General features: G+C 40.3%; 2 protein-coding genes across 4 annotated transcripts; one reads left to right on the top strand and one right to left on the bottom strand.

Annotated features, from left to right (window-relative positions):
• Nucleotides 1-67: 67 nt before the first annotated feature.
• mtx3 (metaxin 3) lies at nt 68-5,859 on the bottom strand. Of its 3 annotated transcripts, none has more exons than XM_051421547.1 (9): nt 5,733-5,859; nt 4,312-4,381; nt 3,706-3,782; nt 3,498-3,590; nt 3,227-3,409; nt 3,031-3,107; nt 2,384-2,541; nt 2,039-2,127; nt 68-1,870 (listed from the first exon to the last, which is right to left on the bottom strand). In XM_051421547.1, the coding sequence occupies exons 1-9, from the start codon at nt 5,823-5,825 to the stop codon at nt 1,775-1,777; spliced, it is 936 nt and encodes a 311-aa protein (XP_051277507.1). In that variant the 5' UTR covers nt 5,826-5,859; the 3' UTR covers nt 68-1,774. The 3 variants fall into 3 exon arrangements, with proteins under 3 accessions (XP_051277507.1, XP_051277509.1, XP_051277508.1); XM_051421549.1 differs by having other exon boundaries at nt 4,312-4,398; nt 5,733-5,805; XM_051421548.1 differs by lacking the exon at nt 2,039-2,127.
• Nucleotides 5,860-7,490: 1,631 nt separating this feature from the next.
• thbs4a (thrombospondin 4a) lies at nt 7,491-16,036 on the top strand. The gene is made up of 23 exons (XM_051422465.1): nt 7,491-7,705; nt 8,555-8,752; nt 8,844-9,091; nt 9,239-9,341; nt 9,467-9,558; nt 10,362-10,413; nt 10,570-10,769; nt 10,865-11,002; nt 11,120-11,200; nt 11,289-11,441; nt 11,540-11,644; nt 11,737-11,844; nt 11,965-12,124; nt 13,140-13,258; nt 13,344-13,396; nt 13,485-13,569; nt 13,689-13,785; nt 14,104-14,282; nt 14,478-14,526; nt 14,684-14,880; nt 15,093-15,265; nt 15,363-15,502; nt 15,587-16,036. The coding sequence occupies exons 1-23, from the start codon at nt 7,624-7,626 to the stop codon at nt 15,634-15,636; spliced, it is 2,862 nt and encodes a 953-aa protein (XP_051278425.1). The 5' UTR covers nt 7,491-7,623; the 3' UTR covers nt 15,637-16,036.
• The last annotated feature ends 22 nt before the right edge of the window (nt 16,037-16,058 follow it).

The following is a 16,058-nucleotide window of genomic DNA, read 5'->3' as shown; positions in this document are numbered from 1 at the left end:
ATAGGAAGTACACAGCTTTTATACAATTTATTCAATGAAATCATTGGAAAAAAGACAGTAGCCGTGGTTGGCTTATCATATACGTATTTATATAATATGAAGTCAGTTGTTACCAACCATCCACAGAGAATGAACAACTGTAACAGAAATGTAAAGATAATTGTATGACAATGTATCAAAATTATAAAGGACACAGTTAACATTTTGGGAATTGTATAAACACACCAGCAGTCATGAAGGCACACTGCACCCATATGGTCCACACAAACCTATTTGTAGTCCAACAACATTTTGTGTTTGGCAATGCACACATACCCCTTTTGTTTCAGGATATTTAAAGGGAATGTAACCATGAGGTGATATTTTTTGGAAGTTGCAAAAGCCCAAGTATCTCTACAAGTATTATTACTTTTAGACTGAGAAATCATGAAAGCAATCACATGGAGAAGATACAGTAATGTATGAGCTGTGAGGATATTAGGGAACAATGACAGTAAAATACAAACACTTCAGACAGTAAAAATAAAGCAAAAAAAAGGCAGCAAATGAGACATTCCCAAATGGGACAGAGTGTCAGTTTCAACAAGGTGACTGTTAAATAGGCACAGCAAATGGCAACACGGCAGACAAATCTAAATGAAATAAATGTTCAAAAAAAGAAAAATCATGGCAACAACAGATGTGAGTGGATTGTTAATTACACAGAACATCCTGAAGATACAATAATGAAAGACACACTGGTTTCTGAAAACTCACACACACAGACACACATTAGTCCCACATATTTTGCATGAATACGTTAATACAGTGTGTAAGGCCTTTCCATTACCTCACTGTATTTAACAAAGATCGTGAACAAGCTGATCAGCCCTATTAGAGGAAACCACAATAAATTGCATTAATTGTAATCATGAAACTATTTACAGCCATACAAGCTATACAAAGCAGAGTAGGTGGGAGCAAAGCAAAATAAGTGACTGGTTATTCCTGTAGTCCTGAATGCATACATACTGAACATTACGCTAATTAAAATGTTAATAGAATTTACAGAACATTTTTACAGTGGTTATGAGGAAGGACGTGTGCTCAGAAGGGTGCTACAGGATCTCAGATCCTCCGCGATAAGCACAAATTCCTAAAATGTAGTAGTAGTGGGTAACATAAGATAATTAAATAAACCTTGCCATAAGGTGCTCTAGCTGGTTTTACCACAGTGACTAATGTGTCAGTAAATTTGATGTCCTCAGAGGCAGATGAGGGCATTTCCTACGGTGCATCAACTGTAGTTTGATGAAGAATGGAAAAACATAAAATAGATATTTCTTACTGAAGACAAAAGGGGGAAATAAGAGGTTAAAAGAAAAACTGACCACTCTGAAGTCAATCAGTGCCACTTCTTTTCCTTGCTGGACTTTACATTTCATTTTGGTTTCCCTTTGAACTTTCTGTGTCTTTCATCGAAAACCACTTCATAGCATTCCATCCTTAACCACATACATGCGCTCAACCTTTTAAAACCTCACACATGCACTTTCCCTTCTCTTTCAGACTAGCATATTTGAAATCTATCATCATTATCTTGTTGTAAAATAGTCTCTTTTATAATTACATGGTCATACTTCCATAAGTTATTTGCCATTCAAGTTATAGTTCAGCAGGATGACAGTTTTTTTGATTTCAGGATGAGGTTGAGTCAGATTCAGAACTGCACCTTTCATCTAAAGGTTGTTCCTCCTCCATTCATTAGGCTGGATCAGGGTTGACAGGTCATGGGTTAGGCAGGGGTAGAGCTCTTGTCACTGGCCAGACTGGGTTTGGGTTCTGGTCTGTGGGGTTTGTGCTGTGGGCTGCTGCGGAGGTTGTCATCCATCTACAGTATAGGATGTCCAGTTTAGTTAGAGCATACATGCACAAGCAGAAAATAATATGACAATGATTCAGAAAGAGACAGTATGTATACTTTGAGTACAGCTGAGACTGTACCTGCCACATGCAACCATGAACCCATGCAAAGAAGATAAAAGGAAAGCAGAACCACCTTCTCTATCAAGTTGGACTCTTTATTTACAAGCTGAGTTAGTTTCTGGAGATTGGCATCCATTGTTTCCTGAACAGGTGGGGTAGGACCTGGAGAGAGATGACGTACGGTGACACCAGAGAAGAAGGAGAAGAAGGAAATAGCAGAGAGTTAGTGGAACAGTGTTAGGTCAATGAGCACCCAAAAATGAAGCAGATACAAAGAGCAAGCATGCAATGAAAAAAGATGTGAGAAGAAGGAAAATGCTGAAGACATTAGTTGTTTTGTTTGATTGTGAATGTAAAACTCCACCGAATCTTTGTGTGTAGATTTTGTGAGCATTTCAGGTGTGTGCAGCGATCTTACAAGGGTGGTCTGAGCTGAAGTAGACTGCGAGGACATTGTCACAGAAGCGTGTGACGTTATCCAGCTGTTTGAGGTGGCTCTGCAGAGGGCTGCTGGGGAGACTGGCTTTGTAAAGTGGAGCCACAAAGCCAAACACAAAGGCATCCAGACTGGTTGGCCTACAAACACAAACATATGTACACAAAAATATGTTTAGGCACACACAGAGAGGAGCTATGAGAGGCCTGTGAGATATCTACAGTAGTATTACTTATATTGCTATACTGTGCTTTATAAATCACAGTACAAATTTTGTCTAAATTAACACTGCAAAGCATTTTATAAGTTGGATTTCTCCCAGCATAATTTCTGAAATACACTTTGGAAGACCCATTTCATCACGTCTAATGTGAAAAAGAAATCCTAACTATATATATAAACAATTTGCCCATTTCTTATTGTAATAGTTCCTAGTTATCATGCTATTTATCAGCAAGCTATAAGGAAATGACTGAACTACCTGCACACAGACTTAAATAGACAATATTTCCATCCATTTTTCATACATTTTCATCTACTCTGTTTTCCAATAGCTTTGCACCTACATATGATATACATATACGGTCCTTCAAATGAACATGTAAGTCAGCAAACATTAAAGAACTCACGAGTTGCCAAAGAAATAGTCTGCTGTTCCCAGTCTGTAGGAGAGGAGATTCAGGCACTCTTTAGCATCACTGTAGATCTGAGGCAGTGAGAAAGATTCACAGTTGTGCAAAAGAGAACTTTGCAGTCACACAGTACACAGTGCTGAAATGCTGACAGAGCTGACCCGACATGTGAGTCAGACAGATCGATATTTACCTTTCCCTCCACCTCAGTGATTCTGTGTAGGGGTGCCTCTCCTTTGGTTAGAAGGATGCGGGAGAGGGCGATGTTGGCAAGGCGACTAGGGACGAGAAAGTTGAGAGGGAACGGCGAGCGTGAAGCAAACCATGGCCGTGTCAGATTGGCGTAGTTTTCTGCATCTACCCAGAAAGTGTGCAACTGTGGGACACAAAGCATCACTCTAAATATTAACAGTACTCACAGATTAGTTCTCGTCAGGGAGTAAGCGGAAGAGAGATGGTGTTACCAGAGCTGGTCGTAGTTTCTCTTCAAGCAGAGCGATGTATGCCATGGTGTCTGCTCCTTGTCTGGCTGTCAGCTCATAGTCTGCATTAAACCTCTGAAAAAAAGAAAAATCACTAATATTACAGCAGATCTACTGATTCAGCTGAATGGGTTTTGGGGATATATTGACCAGGTGATGGACAGTGAGCAGCCTTGGTATCCACTCTTACCTGTTTTCGCAGGAAGTTGAGAATCTGTGTAGCTTCTTGAACTGCAGAGTCTCCACAAAGCAACTCTGGGACTGTTGCTGCAGGTTGCACGATAGGAAGAAGATATCACAATTCGAGACAAAGTTATTTAAGAGTGGTGTTGCATCTGCATTAACATGTTATTAAGATCTTTTAATGTAAAATGTATCTTGTAGCTAAAATTTTAAATAAATCACCCCATTTTGGAACCCAGTCAGATGCATAAAAACATAAAAACCCATGCTTTAAATCTGTGTTTGTCAACCTTTTCTGGCACATTCACAAAATGTTAATGACTGTGGCAATTCATATTAGTATAATTAGTATTAGAAATAGAACTCGTCATGTGATTTTCAGTATTTATACTATTAGTGTTACAGCATGAAGGAAGCTCCAAATGGATTATACATACTGTTTATATTCTCCAATCTTATAGAATTATATGTACTATGTATATATATATTTAACAAATATTACAATATCAACCATAGACTCCTCAGCAACAACCATATGTATATAAAGCAATCACCATGGGGTGTGTGGATCATAATGTTACAAAATTATGGTTAATAGGAAGCTGCAGCCCACCTGTTAGAGTTTTCCATGTCCAGTCTATAGGGGACACTGTGACTTTTGCCCCAGAAAACTTGGCGTATGCCTGAAAGAAAATCCACACTTGAATTTAGAAAAGATGGTAAAATGAGACAATGCATTTATTATTTAAGAGTCTGTCATAGATACAACAGCAATCCAGCATACAATAATACTTCTTGAGCTGAATACAGCCCAAATGCAGGACTGTAATACTTCAATCAAGGCTAAGTTTAGTATGATATCAATCTTGTAATGAAGCTGAACGTATGTTGCAATCAAAGTACCCTCAGAAGGAATTTGGCACTGACTCTAAATACAGATTTGGCACTAGGGACCTCTCTGATTACACTGCTGACCATAAACAGCTTCATTTACAGAAAGAGGAAAAACAAGCAAAACCACAAGCCAGTAAATTAAAAAAAAATGCAGCAAAATGAAGACAAATAGATAATACAGTAACTAAATTGGGTTGGGTGGCAACTAACAAGTATTTTTATATTAAAGAATTCAGTTCAAACAGTAAATAATTTGTTATTTTGTCTTCAAATGTCTTTTGACAACCAAAGATGTTCAGTTTACAATGTTATAAAACAGAAAAAGCAGCAAAACTTCACCCTGCAGAAGCTACAATCATTTATCATTACAATCCTGATTCTTTTGAATCATCTATATGATTTCATTTTCTAGTTTCATTGTTCATAATACCTCAAATGTATCAGTGTCACAAACTTTATGCCTGTTTCCTGTCGGTGAAAACACCAGAGACAACAATGGAAAAAAGTCCAGTGCCATCCCTGACAGAGTCTGACATTATAACTATATCAGAGTGCTGTAAATAAACCCACACAAAACAAAACAAAACAAAACGCATAAGCAGCACTAACTAAAAGCAAACATGTCATCTTGGACAGAAGACTAGTCAAAGTGTCACCTTGTGGTAAGAGTTGTAACTGCATGGACTGACTGAGAGACAACATTATAAACAGCCAGCAAACCGCTACTCAGAGTTCATTTTCTGACAATGTTACTAACTTACTACCTCTGCTACAGTCGACAGCTACCGAGCGAGAGTGGGAGCAATACACACACATCAATTAAAATCGGAGCCTCAACAAGCTGACCTTGAAGCACCACATTTATACGAGCCGTGACTTCTGACAACCAGTCGTACACGAAGGACACACCGTGCAGGTCACAGCTGTTGGTGTCTCAGCTCACCAAACCTAAAATTAAACTGGAAATATGATTTTAAACCATCGAGCTTGAGCATGAGCAGCTAAACAGCTGTGTAGGTGGGTTAGCACGGAAGCTAAGCAGAGATGCACAGAGAAGACGCCTTTAGTCTTAAAAATAAGGTCTGGATATAAATGACCGTATTTCATGTATTTTATTTTACGAGCGGACGATAACGTTACCAGAACTATCAGAGACTCGGTGTGGACTGAAGGCAAACCCCAGTCTCCTCCCCAGCATCTCAGCTCCATGGCAGCCGCCATGTTTTCATTCATGGAAGGAGCTGGTGACGTCACACGGTACCTGTGATATGAGAGGCTGCAGAGGTGAACACATTAAAGATGGCCTGCTAGATGCACATTTGTGTTGACATTAAAGAGCAATAATTTGACGTTAAAGGTGTTTTAAATAGGAGTAATTCACTTTCTGGCTTATGTCATTCAACTATAATAGTTTTGTTCCCTGTAAAACCTCATTAGCTGTTGTGTCAGTTTGTTTCGATGAGGCTTTGCTTCACTTTAAGTGTTCATAAAATTGGTAAGTAATGGTGAGGTAATCATGACGGAATTAAGCCGTCCCAGCAGCAACTCAGCATGATGCACCTTTATGAGAGAGGGCAACATAAATAGCACACATAACGAGAGAGAATTTAATAACATATAACAACACGGGCGAGAGCGTATAACAACGTCGATAAGAAATCCTTAAAACATTCAGAAAAAAAACTGAACATCTACTCATTACCTCCTTCCTTACTAGAAATATATGTACCTACTGTTAAACCTTTCCTGGTAAATCATATTTTCATTGCAAGACTTGAACTCTATTATTCTTTCATGTTCTACATGAGACTAGAAATACTATGATTGAATAGTCATATGACTCAGTTGTTTTTTTGTCTTTGTTGGCTGGTTTCATACATTCTTAAACAAGAAGGAAATACTAAGAACTGTCTTGAAATGAATAGTGATACACTACAGCTCTGTGTATATAGAGACTCACATAGCAAGAATAGAGTAAGTGACGATTTCATACTTTGATTTCCATGTCAAATAGTAATTTCCATTTGACTTTTTTACAGCAACAATAGCATGATATCTGTCCCAGGGCTGATAATCACTGTTAAAGGCTGCCAGGTGTTTGGTCAGAGACCAGACAGCCAGACACAGACGGATGTACGGTGATAATGCACCGAGGGATGGTAAATGTCTCTCTTTGGCTCGGACCAGCAGCTGAGATGTTGAAATGTACTTGAGGTTTTTAAGCTTTGAGACGACTACCAGACATCTATCATGAAATGTTTCCAGGGTCCCAAGTATGGCCCTCTTTGTCCTTTTTTCCCACATTCCACAACAGATGGAATTAAGAAAAGATTTGCAGAGGCATGTAGAAAAAGGTGAATTAAATTAAATTAAAATTAAAAACATCTGGCGTACATTTATACAATTCAACTGGCTTACTGGAGATGAGCTAGGAGCTCAAATCCACATAAATGACACAGGTTCATGATGTTCGTGAAAAACGATGGCCAGCTGGAATCAAGTTTTCCTCCCTTAAGACCACAATCCATTTCAGGAATTTTATAGAGTTGGCTCACTATATACAAGTATTTTTATGGTATTATATCATAAATCCCCAAAAGACCAAAGACACAAAAACCCGGGGAATAACAGATTTATCTTTATCTTAAGTATTGCAGCGCTATGCCCATCCTTTTTAGAATTAATATAATACCTTTTTATTATTATTGTTATTTCTTTGTTTACACTGTTCATAGCATGTTGTAGTACCACTAAAAATATACAACATAACAAATTATTGAACTATAGTAGCAAGGGGACACTCCCACAAACTTAAAATAGTCCCTTCACTGTGCCACTTTCGCAATAGTAGAGTAAGGACACTCCCCTTTGCTTTAAAAGCTGTGGCCGTGGCAACAAAGCCATCTCACCTCTGCTGGGATTTAGCTTGAACATCTGGATCCATCATTCTGTTGGACCACTGTGTTAAAATAGGTGATTAATCTTTGATACTCTTATTGATTCACAAGGAGCACAGCTTACTGAAGCACTGATGATGGGTGTGTGGGCAGGAGCAGCGGCTCTGTTTCTGGTGCTGCAACAGCTGGTGCTCACTGTCACAGCTCAAGGCATTGGTAAGTTCTTCTCACCGTTCATGCCCTTCTGGAAAACATTACACATGTGTTTGTAGATCAGCACATGTTAAAAACCTCTTAACATCACTATCAAATAAGTCTGTTTCACTAACTGTCTCTTCCATTTCTGTATTCCTAACAATCTGTTGCCTGGTCTGACAACTTCTAACTTACAGCAAGCTGCAAATAACAGGGTAATTGTGTTGATTAAGTAGGCATGAAGCTGGCTTTTTTGCAGTTTGCAGAATTCGTCTGGGGTCTAGTAACAGTCTGGCCTAAATAAGGTCAGTCTTAGATGGTAAAACAACACAAACTGCCATCTGAGAAAGTGCATGTGCAAAAGTTTGATTTGCTTGGAATCACGCAAATGTTTCCATACAATTTCCCGTCACTTCGTATTATTCTTGAATTCAGCTAATGAGTTGTGTGTCTTTGTGTATATGTGTGAATGTGTCCGTGCATGTGGGTGTGAGGTAACGGGTTTGTTCCAGTGGAAAGAGTCTACCGCTGCTCCCTTTCTGCAACTCCAGTCCATCACTCTATAAAACCCAGCAGGATACAAACATGAACATGCACACAGATGCATTGTCACACATAATAAAGTGCCATAGTGCACTGACTCAGCAGTAGCAATCCACACTAAACTCTCCTCTAATCTTGACAAAAACCAGTTGGATTGCTTTAAGTTGGTGTGCTGAATATTTCCTAAGCTCCTTGCACACTATCGACTGACCACTATACTGCATGTTTTGCTTACTATTTGTGTAAATCTATACTTTTTTTTTGCCACAGTTACAATGGATCTACAGCAGTAAAATTACGCTTTTTAACAATTATTTTCTGTGTTAGTCTTCGACCTGCTGGATTCTCCAGACTGCCTGCCAGACTTGCTCCAAGGAAGCCTGAAGAACAAAGGGCGAGATGAGGCTTTCCTCCTCTCTTCCTTCAGGCTGCACAACAAGGGCCCCACCTCTCTCTTCAGTGTCATCAACCCCAAAGACAACACCAAGTACCTGGAGCTCAGCTTGCTGGCCAAACTGAGCAAGGGTGAATTATTATACACACATATAACAGTGTCTTTGAGAACTATTTAAACAGACTACAATAACAGCTCATTCCTGCTTCTCTCCATCTCTAGTCACCATTCGTTACCAGAAGACTGATGGCAGATTTGCCACAACCAGTTTCAACCACGGCTCCCTGGCAGATGGCCAAGATCACCATGTGATGCTACATGCCAGCGGTCTACAGCGTGGTCCACATCGCCTCAACATCTATATAGACTGTAGACTGGTACACACTGTAGATGATCTACCAGCTGCATTTGGGTCACTCCCACCTGGTCCCAACAAAGTGGCACTTAGGACCCTGCCATCGAGTGGACAGGTGAGCAAGAGGTTTACATTTGAGAATAATTATATGTTTGACTGCATAGAGACATAAATAGTACATATGAATACTGTTTGAGCAGTGCAGTACCTCACATTTCATTCTAGTAATTAAGAATGTCTCTGTCCTCTATTCCTTTATAAGGATGAACTGACAGACTTGAAGCTGGTGATAGACGACACCATAGACAATGTGGCCACTCTGCAGGACTGTAGCAGGGATCATGGTGAATCTCTGCAGCTGCTGGGTGAGAACAGATTGCAACTGACTGTCTGACTCCACAATGACAAACCCATGCAGTCACTTTAACTTAAACATGGTAGATGTGTTTTGTATCTGATTTTCTGATTCTGATTTGTGAATTCCCCTCAGGTATCCAGGGAGGCAGGACCATACATGACCAGGCCACCATAACAGAGCTGAAGACCATGTTATCTGAGATGAAGGAGCTGCTCAACAAGCAGGTAAAATGATTTGGAAAATCTATGAAAGAGAACCAAAGTATTTCTACTAGAAGCTATACTAAGCAGTCCAATAATTTGATGATGATGTTTTGTGCCCCTTTGGTTGCTTTTTAAAATCAGTTTGTTGTTGAGATGAAAATAAATGAATAAAATGAAAGAAAAGCTTTTTGGAGAACACTGGGTGGCAGAAAGTGTAGAGAGGCCGTTTGGAAGAGTTACCTACTTTTAAAAGTGGAAGAATGTGGGCTGATTTACAACCGTTTGGAATTTCGTTTTTCTTTGTGGTAAGATCGGTTTTGCAGTAAAATCAGCAATTTGTTGTGAAAAGTGAGAATCCAGACTGTGAGGACCTGCTGATTTTCTGGAGCTCTCTTGTTTCAAGACTTTATGTAACCTCAGCAACTGACAGCGAGCAGTAAAAGCGAGCAGCAGTGAGAAGTGGATGATTTCAGATGATCATTTAAAGCTGAGGATTTGTTAGAAGATAAAGCATCAAACAGGGAGCCTGAGGCAACAAAATGCTTGTTATATAGCTCAGCATCTCAGACTTGTCAGACACACTGAAAATCGTTTGTGTAAAGAAACAGATCACTGGAGCTTACCATAGCAGACACACATTTAACTTTTCAAAACTTCTTAGTCTCATTCAAGGGTACTAACAACTAAGAAATCTTCAATAGTTAATTAAATAGATTAAATTCTAATCCCTCTATTGATATAAGCTTTAAATTAATAATAATAACCCAAACAACACAGTTTATCCTAACCAACAATTCTACACTCTTTGTTTCTGTCTGGTTAAGATTAAAGAGACAGCATTTCTGAGGAATACCATTGCAGAGTGTCTTGTCTGTGGTAAGCTGTACAAAAACTCTAATCAGACATCTAATTTATGCAGTATTCATTCACTAACATTTATGTTTAATATTTTACAAATAAAATAAAACAAATACAATAAATAAAGTGACATTTAAACAAGGTGCTTTCATATCTGTCTCTGTGTGCCGACAGGTCTCAGGGGCAGTCCAACCACCCCAGGTCCAGCTCCAAGTCCTGGCCAGGTTCTCATGCAGCCTCAGCCTCTGACTCAGTGCCCACATGGGACCTGTTTCAGACGGAACATGTGCATCCGTACGGAGTCAGGTTTCCAGTGTGCCCCCTGTCCAGATGGATATACAGGGGATGGAGTACGGTGTGACGATGTAGATGAGGTATGGGTTATATGTTTCTTAGCGTGCAAGTCTCTGCAATGAGTAGGTGAACGTAACATTAATTAACATTTGACCATCTTAATTTTGTGTTTTAGTGCCAGTTTAACCCATGTTTCCCTGGTGTCCGGTGTATTAACACTGCTCCTGGTTTTCGCTGTGGGCAATGCCCAATGGGATACACTGGACCAGAGCTAACTGGAGTGGGAGTGAACTATGCTAAGTCACACAAACAGGTACAACAAAAATACACTGTGTATGAAACATTCCTTCTGTTTGATTTATCTGCGCCTGTTGACAGAATATGAATCTCTTTCTATATATACTGACGTTATATCATATGTTCTTCCCAGGTGTGTGAGGATATAGATGAGTGTGTGGGCCCGCCGGAGAATGGAGGTTGCACTGCCAACTCAAACTGCTACAACACTATAGTAAGACCTCTGGGACTGGTGTATGGTTATTATCACTCTCTCTACTGGCAGAAGGACCTGGTTTTTGACTCTGTACTGTCCCCATCAGGGATCCTTCCGCTGTGGAGAGTGTAAAACTGGTTTTACAGGTGACCAGGTGAGAGGCTGCCATGGTTCCAGGCTTTGCCCCAATGGTCAACCCAACCCCTGTGACCTCAATGCTGAGTGTATCGTGGGTAGAGATGGCAGCATTAGCTGTGCGGTAAGAATTTAGAAAATACTATGCACTGGATCATGAATGTGAATTACTGTGTTGTGCTGTCGTACATTACATTCGCTTCCTTCTTGTGTGTGTGTTAGTGTGGTGTTGGTTGGGCAGGTAATGGCTATGTGTGTGGAAAGGACACAGATATTGACGCATATCCTGACAACAAGCTCCTGTGCAGAGACAACAACTGTAAGCAGGTACTCATGTCTATCCCCATTACCCTCTCTGGCATTTAATTCATGCTAGTATTAAAAACTAATACTGTCTGGTTTTGCTGCGTTGTTTCCAGGATAACTGTGTGTTTGTGCCAAACTCTGGCCAAGAGGATGCAGACAGGGACGGGCTGGGTGACTCCTGTGACGATGATGCAGACAGTGATGGCATTATTAATATAGATGTAGGTAATTTAGCTCCACAGGACCAGTATACAATCATTTCTCAGATTTTGAAGGGCTGTAACTTTTTTTGGATAGGAATTTAACTATCTCACTTAGCCTATGCACTTTGTCTGCCCCAGGACAACTGCTGGCTCATTCCTAATGTGGACCAAAGGAACAGCGATAAGGATCTCCATGGCGATGCCTGTGACAACTGCAGAACAGTCGAAAACCCCTCACAGAGAGATACCGATCAGGATGGGCTGGGAGACGAGTGTGATGATGATATGGATGGGGATAGTAAGTGTTTTTTCTATGATATAACAATCAAATAATTATTATAATCACGTAGTTTTGCTGTGCATCACTGGGTGTAATTAGAGTATTTTTTGTAAATGGCCGCAGTGACTAAAAGGTTGGATGGTCATTACTGTGGGAGGTATAGTAACTTGATCATTACTGCTTTTATAGCATCAATTAGAGGTAATAAAGTTAGGAGCACATTGTGAAACCTAATGGCTGATAATCACATTAAAAGACTACCATGTCTGCGACGGTCATCCAAAGCACACACTGTCTAGACAAGAATACAACCTTTACAATCCTGTTTGGTGGAAAGTGTGCACATTTCTGTTTGTCTTTCACTGAACTGGCAAGACATTATCTGTTCAAAACATCCTCCAGGACTCTTTTGTTTCTGTTACCAATTGACATCCTCTACCAGTTAGATCATTGGCTTTCATGGAAACAGCATAAGCGTCATTAAAAAAATGAAAGACCTTTAAAACCCCCGAAGAAAACCGTGTTAAATGTTAAAATGTTCCAACTGGAATCATAAGTGTTGTCTCACAAACTTTTCTCACATACTTCACTTGATTACCCTTTTAGAAAACCTCTCATTTGTTCCACTGGAAACACAGTTTTAACTTCTTGCCTTTGTATGTGCCCTCTTGTTTACCTTTATATGCTTACACATGTTGCATGTTTAGAGTCTGTTTAGGAACCCCTGTTCATTCATTTTGGCAGAGTTCCAACCTCTTGATCATTTGGTTATGTCTTTAACTCCAAGGCTGGATTGCTAAGCGCTTGGTCATGTCTGTCTCCTCTCTAAAAGCATTTTCCACAGTAAGCCTCCGCCAGGCGTTGAAGGCCAATGGAAACTATTTCACCTCCATCTTAAACAAACACTGCCATCTGGTGATGCATTAGACAGACTGTGTATGTGGGCTGTGTTCTGTCATGCTTTGTTATTTTCCTGTCAACGCTTCTTACACATGACGCAGAAATTAATGTGCTGAGGTGTTTATGTTCTCAGACTTGAAGAATATTCTTGACAACTGTCAGCGAGTCCCTAACCCAGACCAAAAAGACAGAGACAACGATGGGGTGGGAGATGCCTGTGACAGCTGTCCTGATATGGTCAACCCGAACCAGGTAACAAACCAAACAACAACCTGAATAAAGATTAATCTGCTGCTTCACAACTCTGAACAACATAACCTGTTTTGTCTACTTGCAGTCTGACTCAGATCATGATCTTGTAGGAGATACCTGTGACGACAACATAGACAGGTAGAGCTCACTGTCAAGACTGAATGTATATAAAGATGTATAAAGTTTTGACATTTAGTTTTATCCCGTCCTACCTCCTCTTTGTCAGTGATGGTGATGGCCACCAGAACACAAAGGACAACTGTCCCACAGTCATCAACTCCGCTCAGCTGGACACTGACAAGGATGGAATGGTTTTAAAACGTTTTCAAATGCATAATATTTCATCAATTCATCTCATGTATGGTGACATATAGATGGTATAGACGGCTCTGTGTTTATACTAATCCAAATGTGCTGTTTTACATGATAGGGGGATGAATGTGACGATGACGACGATAATGACGGCATACTGGATGATTATGACAACTGCAGGCTAGTTGTTAACCCAGACCAAAAGGACACAGACAGTTAGTATCTCTTCATCTTTGGCTATGTTAATCAGTAACAGTGTGAACACCACAAACCACAATCTGATATTTTCAATACAGGTCAGAATTTATTGCAGTGACCTCAGTGTGAACAGTCATATCAGAATACATGTGACTTTCACATTGCATTTCACTTCAGGATCGTGAGCTGTTCATGCTGGAATCTGATATGAGCCACCTATAAAAATGTGAACAGCCAAACAAAACAAAAAAAACTGATCTGAGCAATAAATCAGAATTGTACATACAGTATGTGTTTCTGCTGTTCGATTTCTAAGGGGTGCCCTTGTATTTCAGAGAACGGAGTTGGAGACGCATGCGAAGGGGACTTTGACAAAGACAATGTGGTTGACATAATCGACCACTGCCCAGAGAACGCTGAGATCACCCTGACAGACTTCAGAGCCTATCAGACCGTGGTGCTGGACCCAGAGGGTGACTCTCAGATTGACCCCAACTGGGTGGTCCTCAATCAGGTTAATGATAGCTAAAGTTCAGCCTCCTTTTCCTAGATAGCCTCTGTTACAATCAGTGTTTGTATGAAGCTCAAACATGTTTTTAGGGGTTTCTATTCATATATTATAGAAAATCGGTATTTTAGTAAAACAGGACAAAACAACAACAATTATTTTGTTAGAATAAAGTAAAGCTACTTTCTTTTTTCCTGACAGGGCATGGAAATAGTTCAGACCATGAACTCTGACCCTGGCCTTGCTGTAGGTAAGCACAGAATACTTTCATACAGACCAATTGCCATTTGTTTTAACAATAAAATACTTCCCATTTTCCTAAATGTTTTCTCTGTTAGCCTTCACCTAATATGTTGGTGTATATGTGTATATGTTGTGTATTTCTTCTCCATTGTCCACATCTGTAGGTTACACAGCGTTCAGTGGGGTTGACTTTGAAGGAACCTTCCATGTGAACACGATGACAGATGATGACTACGCTGGCTTCATCTTCGGCTACCAGGACTCCTCCTCCTTCTACGTGGTGATGTGGAAACAGACGGAACAAACATACTGGCAGGCTGCGCCCTTCAGAGCTGTTGCTGAGCCAGGAATACAGCTCAAGGTAAATTACTGCATTTGTATAGTGCTTTTATCCAAAGTGCTTTACAATTTGTTGCTTATACACCAATTCACCATGCCATTCAAGGTGCTTGCCTGACCAACGGCCAACAGGAGCAATTGGGTTAGGTTTGATGTTTTCCCAAGGACACTTTGATCATTTGTTGTCACTACCAGTTTTTTTCTTTCTCATGCTCTCTGGCTCTTTATCACTAGGCTGTGAAGTCTAAGACGGGTCCTGGTGAGTATCTGAGGAACTCCCTCTGGCACACAGGAGACACCGCCGAGCAGGTTCGTCTTCTGTGGAAGGACCCCAGGAACGTTGGCTGGAAGGACAAGGTCTCCTACCGCTGGTTCCTCCAGCACAGACCACAGGTTGGATACATCAGGTACAAATGGACTCGCACCAACACTCAGAGACAAACACACTACACACATACACAGTGTGAACTTACTAACTAGTTTGACTTTGTGCGTACGAACCAGGGCCCGCTTCTTTGAGGGTTCGGACCTGGTGGCAGACACAGAGGTGATAATTGACACCAGCATGAGAGGCGGGAGACTGGGCGTGTTCTGCTTCTCTCAGGAAAATATAATCTGGTCCAATCTGAAGTACCGTTGCAACGGTGAGTGTTAAAGGTAGTCCAGTCAGCTACATACATAAGTGCAAGTATGCTTATGAGTTCCTTTTTTGTTCCTCCTCTCCATAGACACTATTCCTGCTGACTACCAGGATCTCAATGCCCAGAACACACAGTGAGGCCAGAGGAGAGTGATACATCAAAGAAACATTGGATATGGGAATGAAAGGGGCAGAGCTGCACTGCTGAGAATGAAGAGGTAGAGGACATGAGTTAGAGAAAGAAAGATCAATGTGTGAGGGACCACGGTGGACAGTTTTGGTGAAAAACTTGGGTGGTTGAATTTTATCATTCAAGCAAGAGGGTCTTAGTAAAGCATAAAATTGGGCATTATATACTTTAACTCAGTTTAACTGAAGCCAGTACAATCTTGTGTAAATCATCAGCAGGCTCTGTGTATGTCGAAGTAGCATCATCTGCGATTTCATCAGTACTATATGAGTGCTTTTTAAGATGCAATACTGTTTTTGAATATATTGTACAAGTACAATAAAATCCTGAGCATTCCACAAAATCAAAGCAGGTTCTATTTCATTTTTCT

This window comes from Dicentrarchus labrax, unplaced genomic scaffold, assembly GCF_905237075.1.
Source record: "Dicentrarchus labrax unplaced genomic scaffold, dlabrax2021, whole genome shotgun sequence".
NCBI classification, from domain to species: Eukaryota; Metazoa; Chordata; class Actinopteri; family Moronidae; genus Dicentrarchus; species Dicentrarchus labrax.
Note: the sequence above shows the minus strand (reverse complement) of the source record. Positions and strands in the feature narration are given on the sequence as shown.

Coding starts and splice junctions, on each gene's coding strand:
- mtx3 (XM_051421547.1), bottom strand. CDS start 5,825: ATGAATGAAAACATGGCGGCTGCCATGGAGCTGAGATGCTGGGGAGGA. Junction 4,382..5,732: donor CCGAGTCTCTGATAGTTCTG/GTAACGTTATCG, acceptor ATTTTCTTTCAG/GCATACGCCAAGTTTTCTGG. Junction 2,542..3,030: donor GACTATTTCTTTGGCAACTC/GTGAGTTCTTTA, acceptor TTGTGTTTGTAG/GCCAACCAGTCTGGATGCCT.
- thbs4a (XM_051422465.1), top strand. CDS start 7,624: ATGATGGGTGTGTGGGCAGGAGCAGCGGCTCTGTTTCTGGTGCTGCAA. Junction 8,753..8,843: donor GCTGGCCAAACTGAGCAAGG/GTGAATTATTAT, acceptor CTCCATCTCTAG/TCACCATTCGTTACCAGAAG. Junction 9,092..9,238: donor CCCTGCCATCGAGTGGACAG/GTGAGCAAGAGG, acceptor TTCCTTTATAAG/GATGAACTGACAGACTTGAA.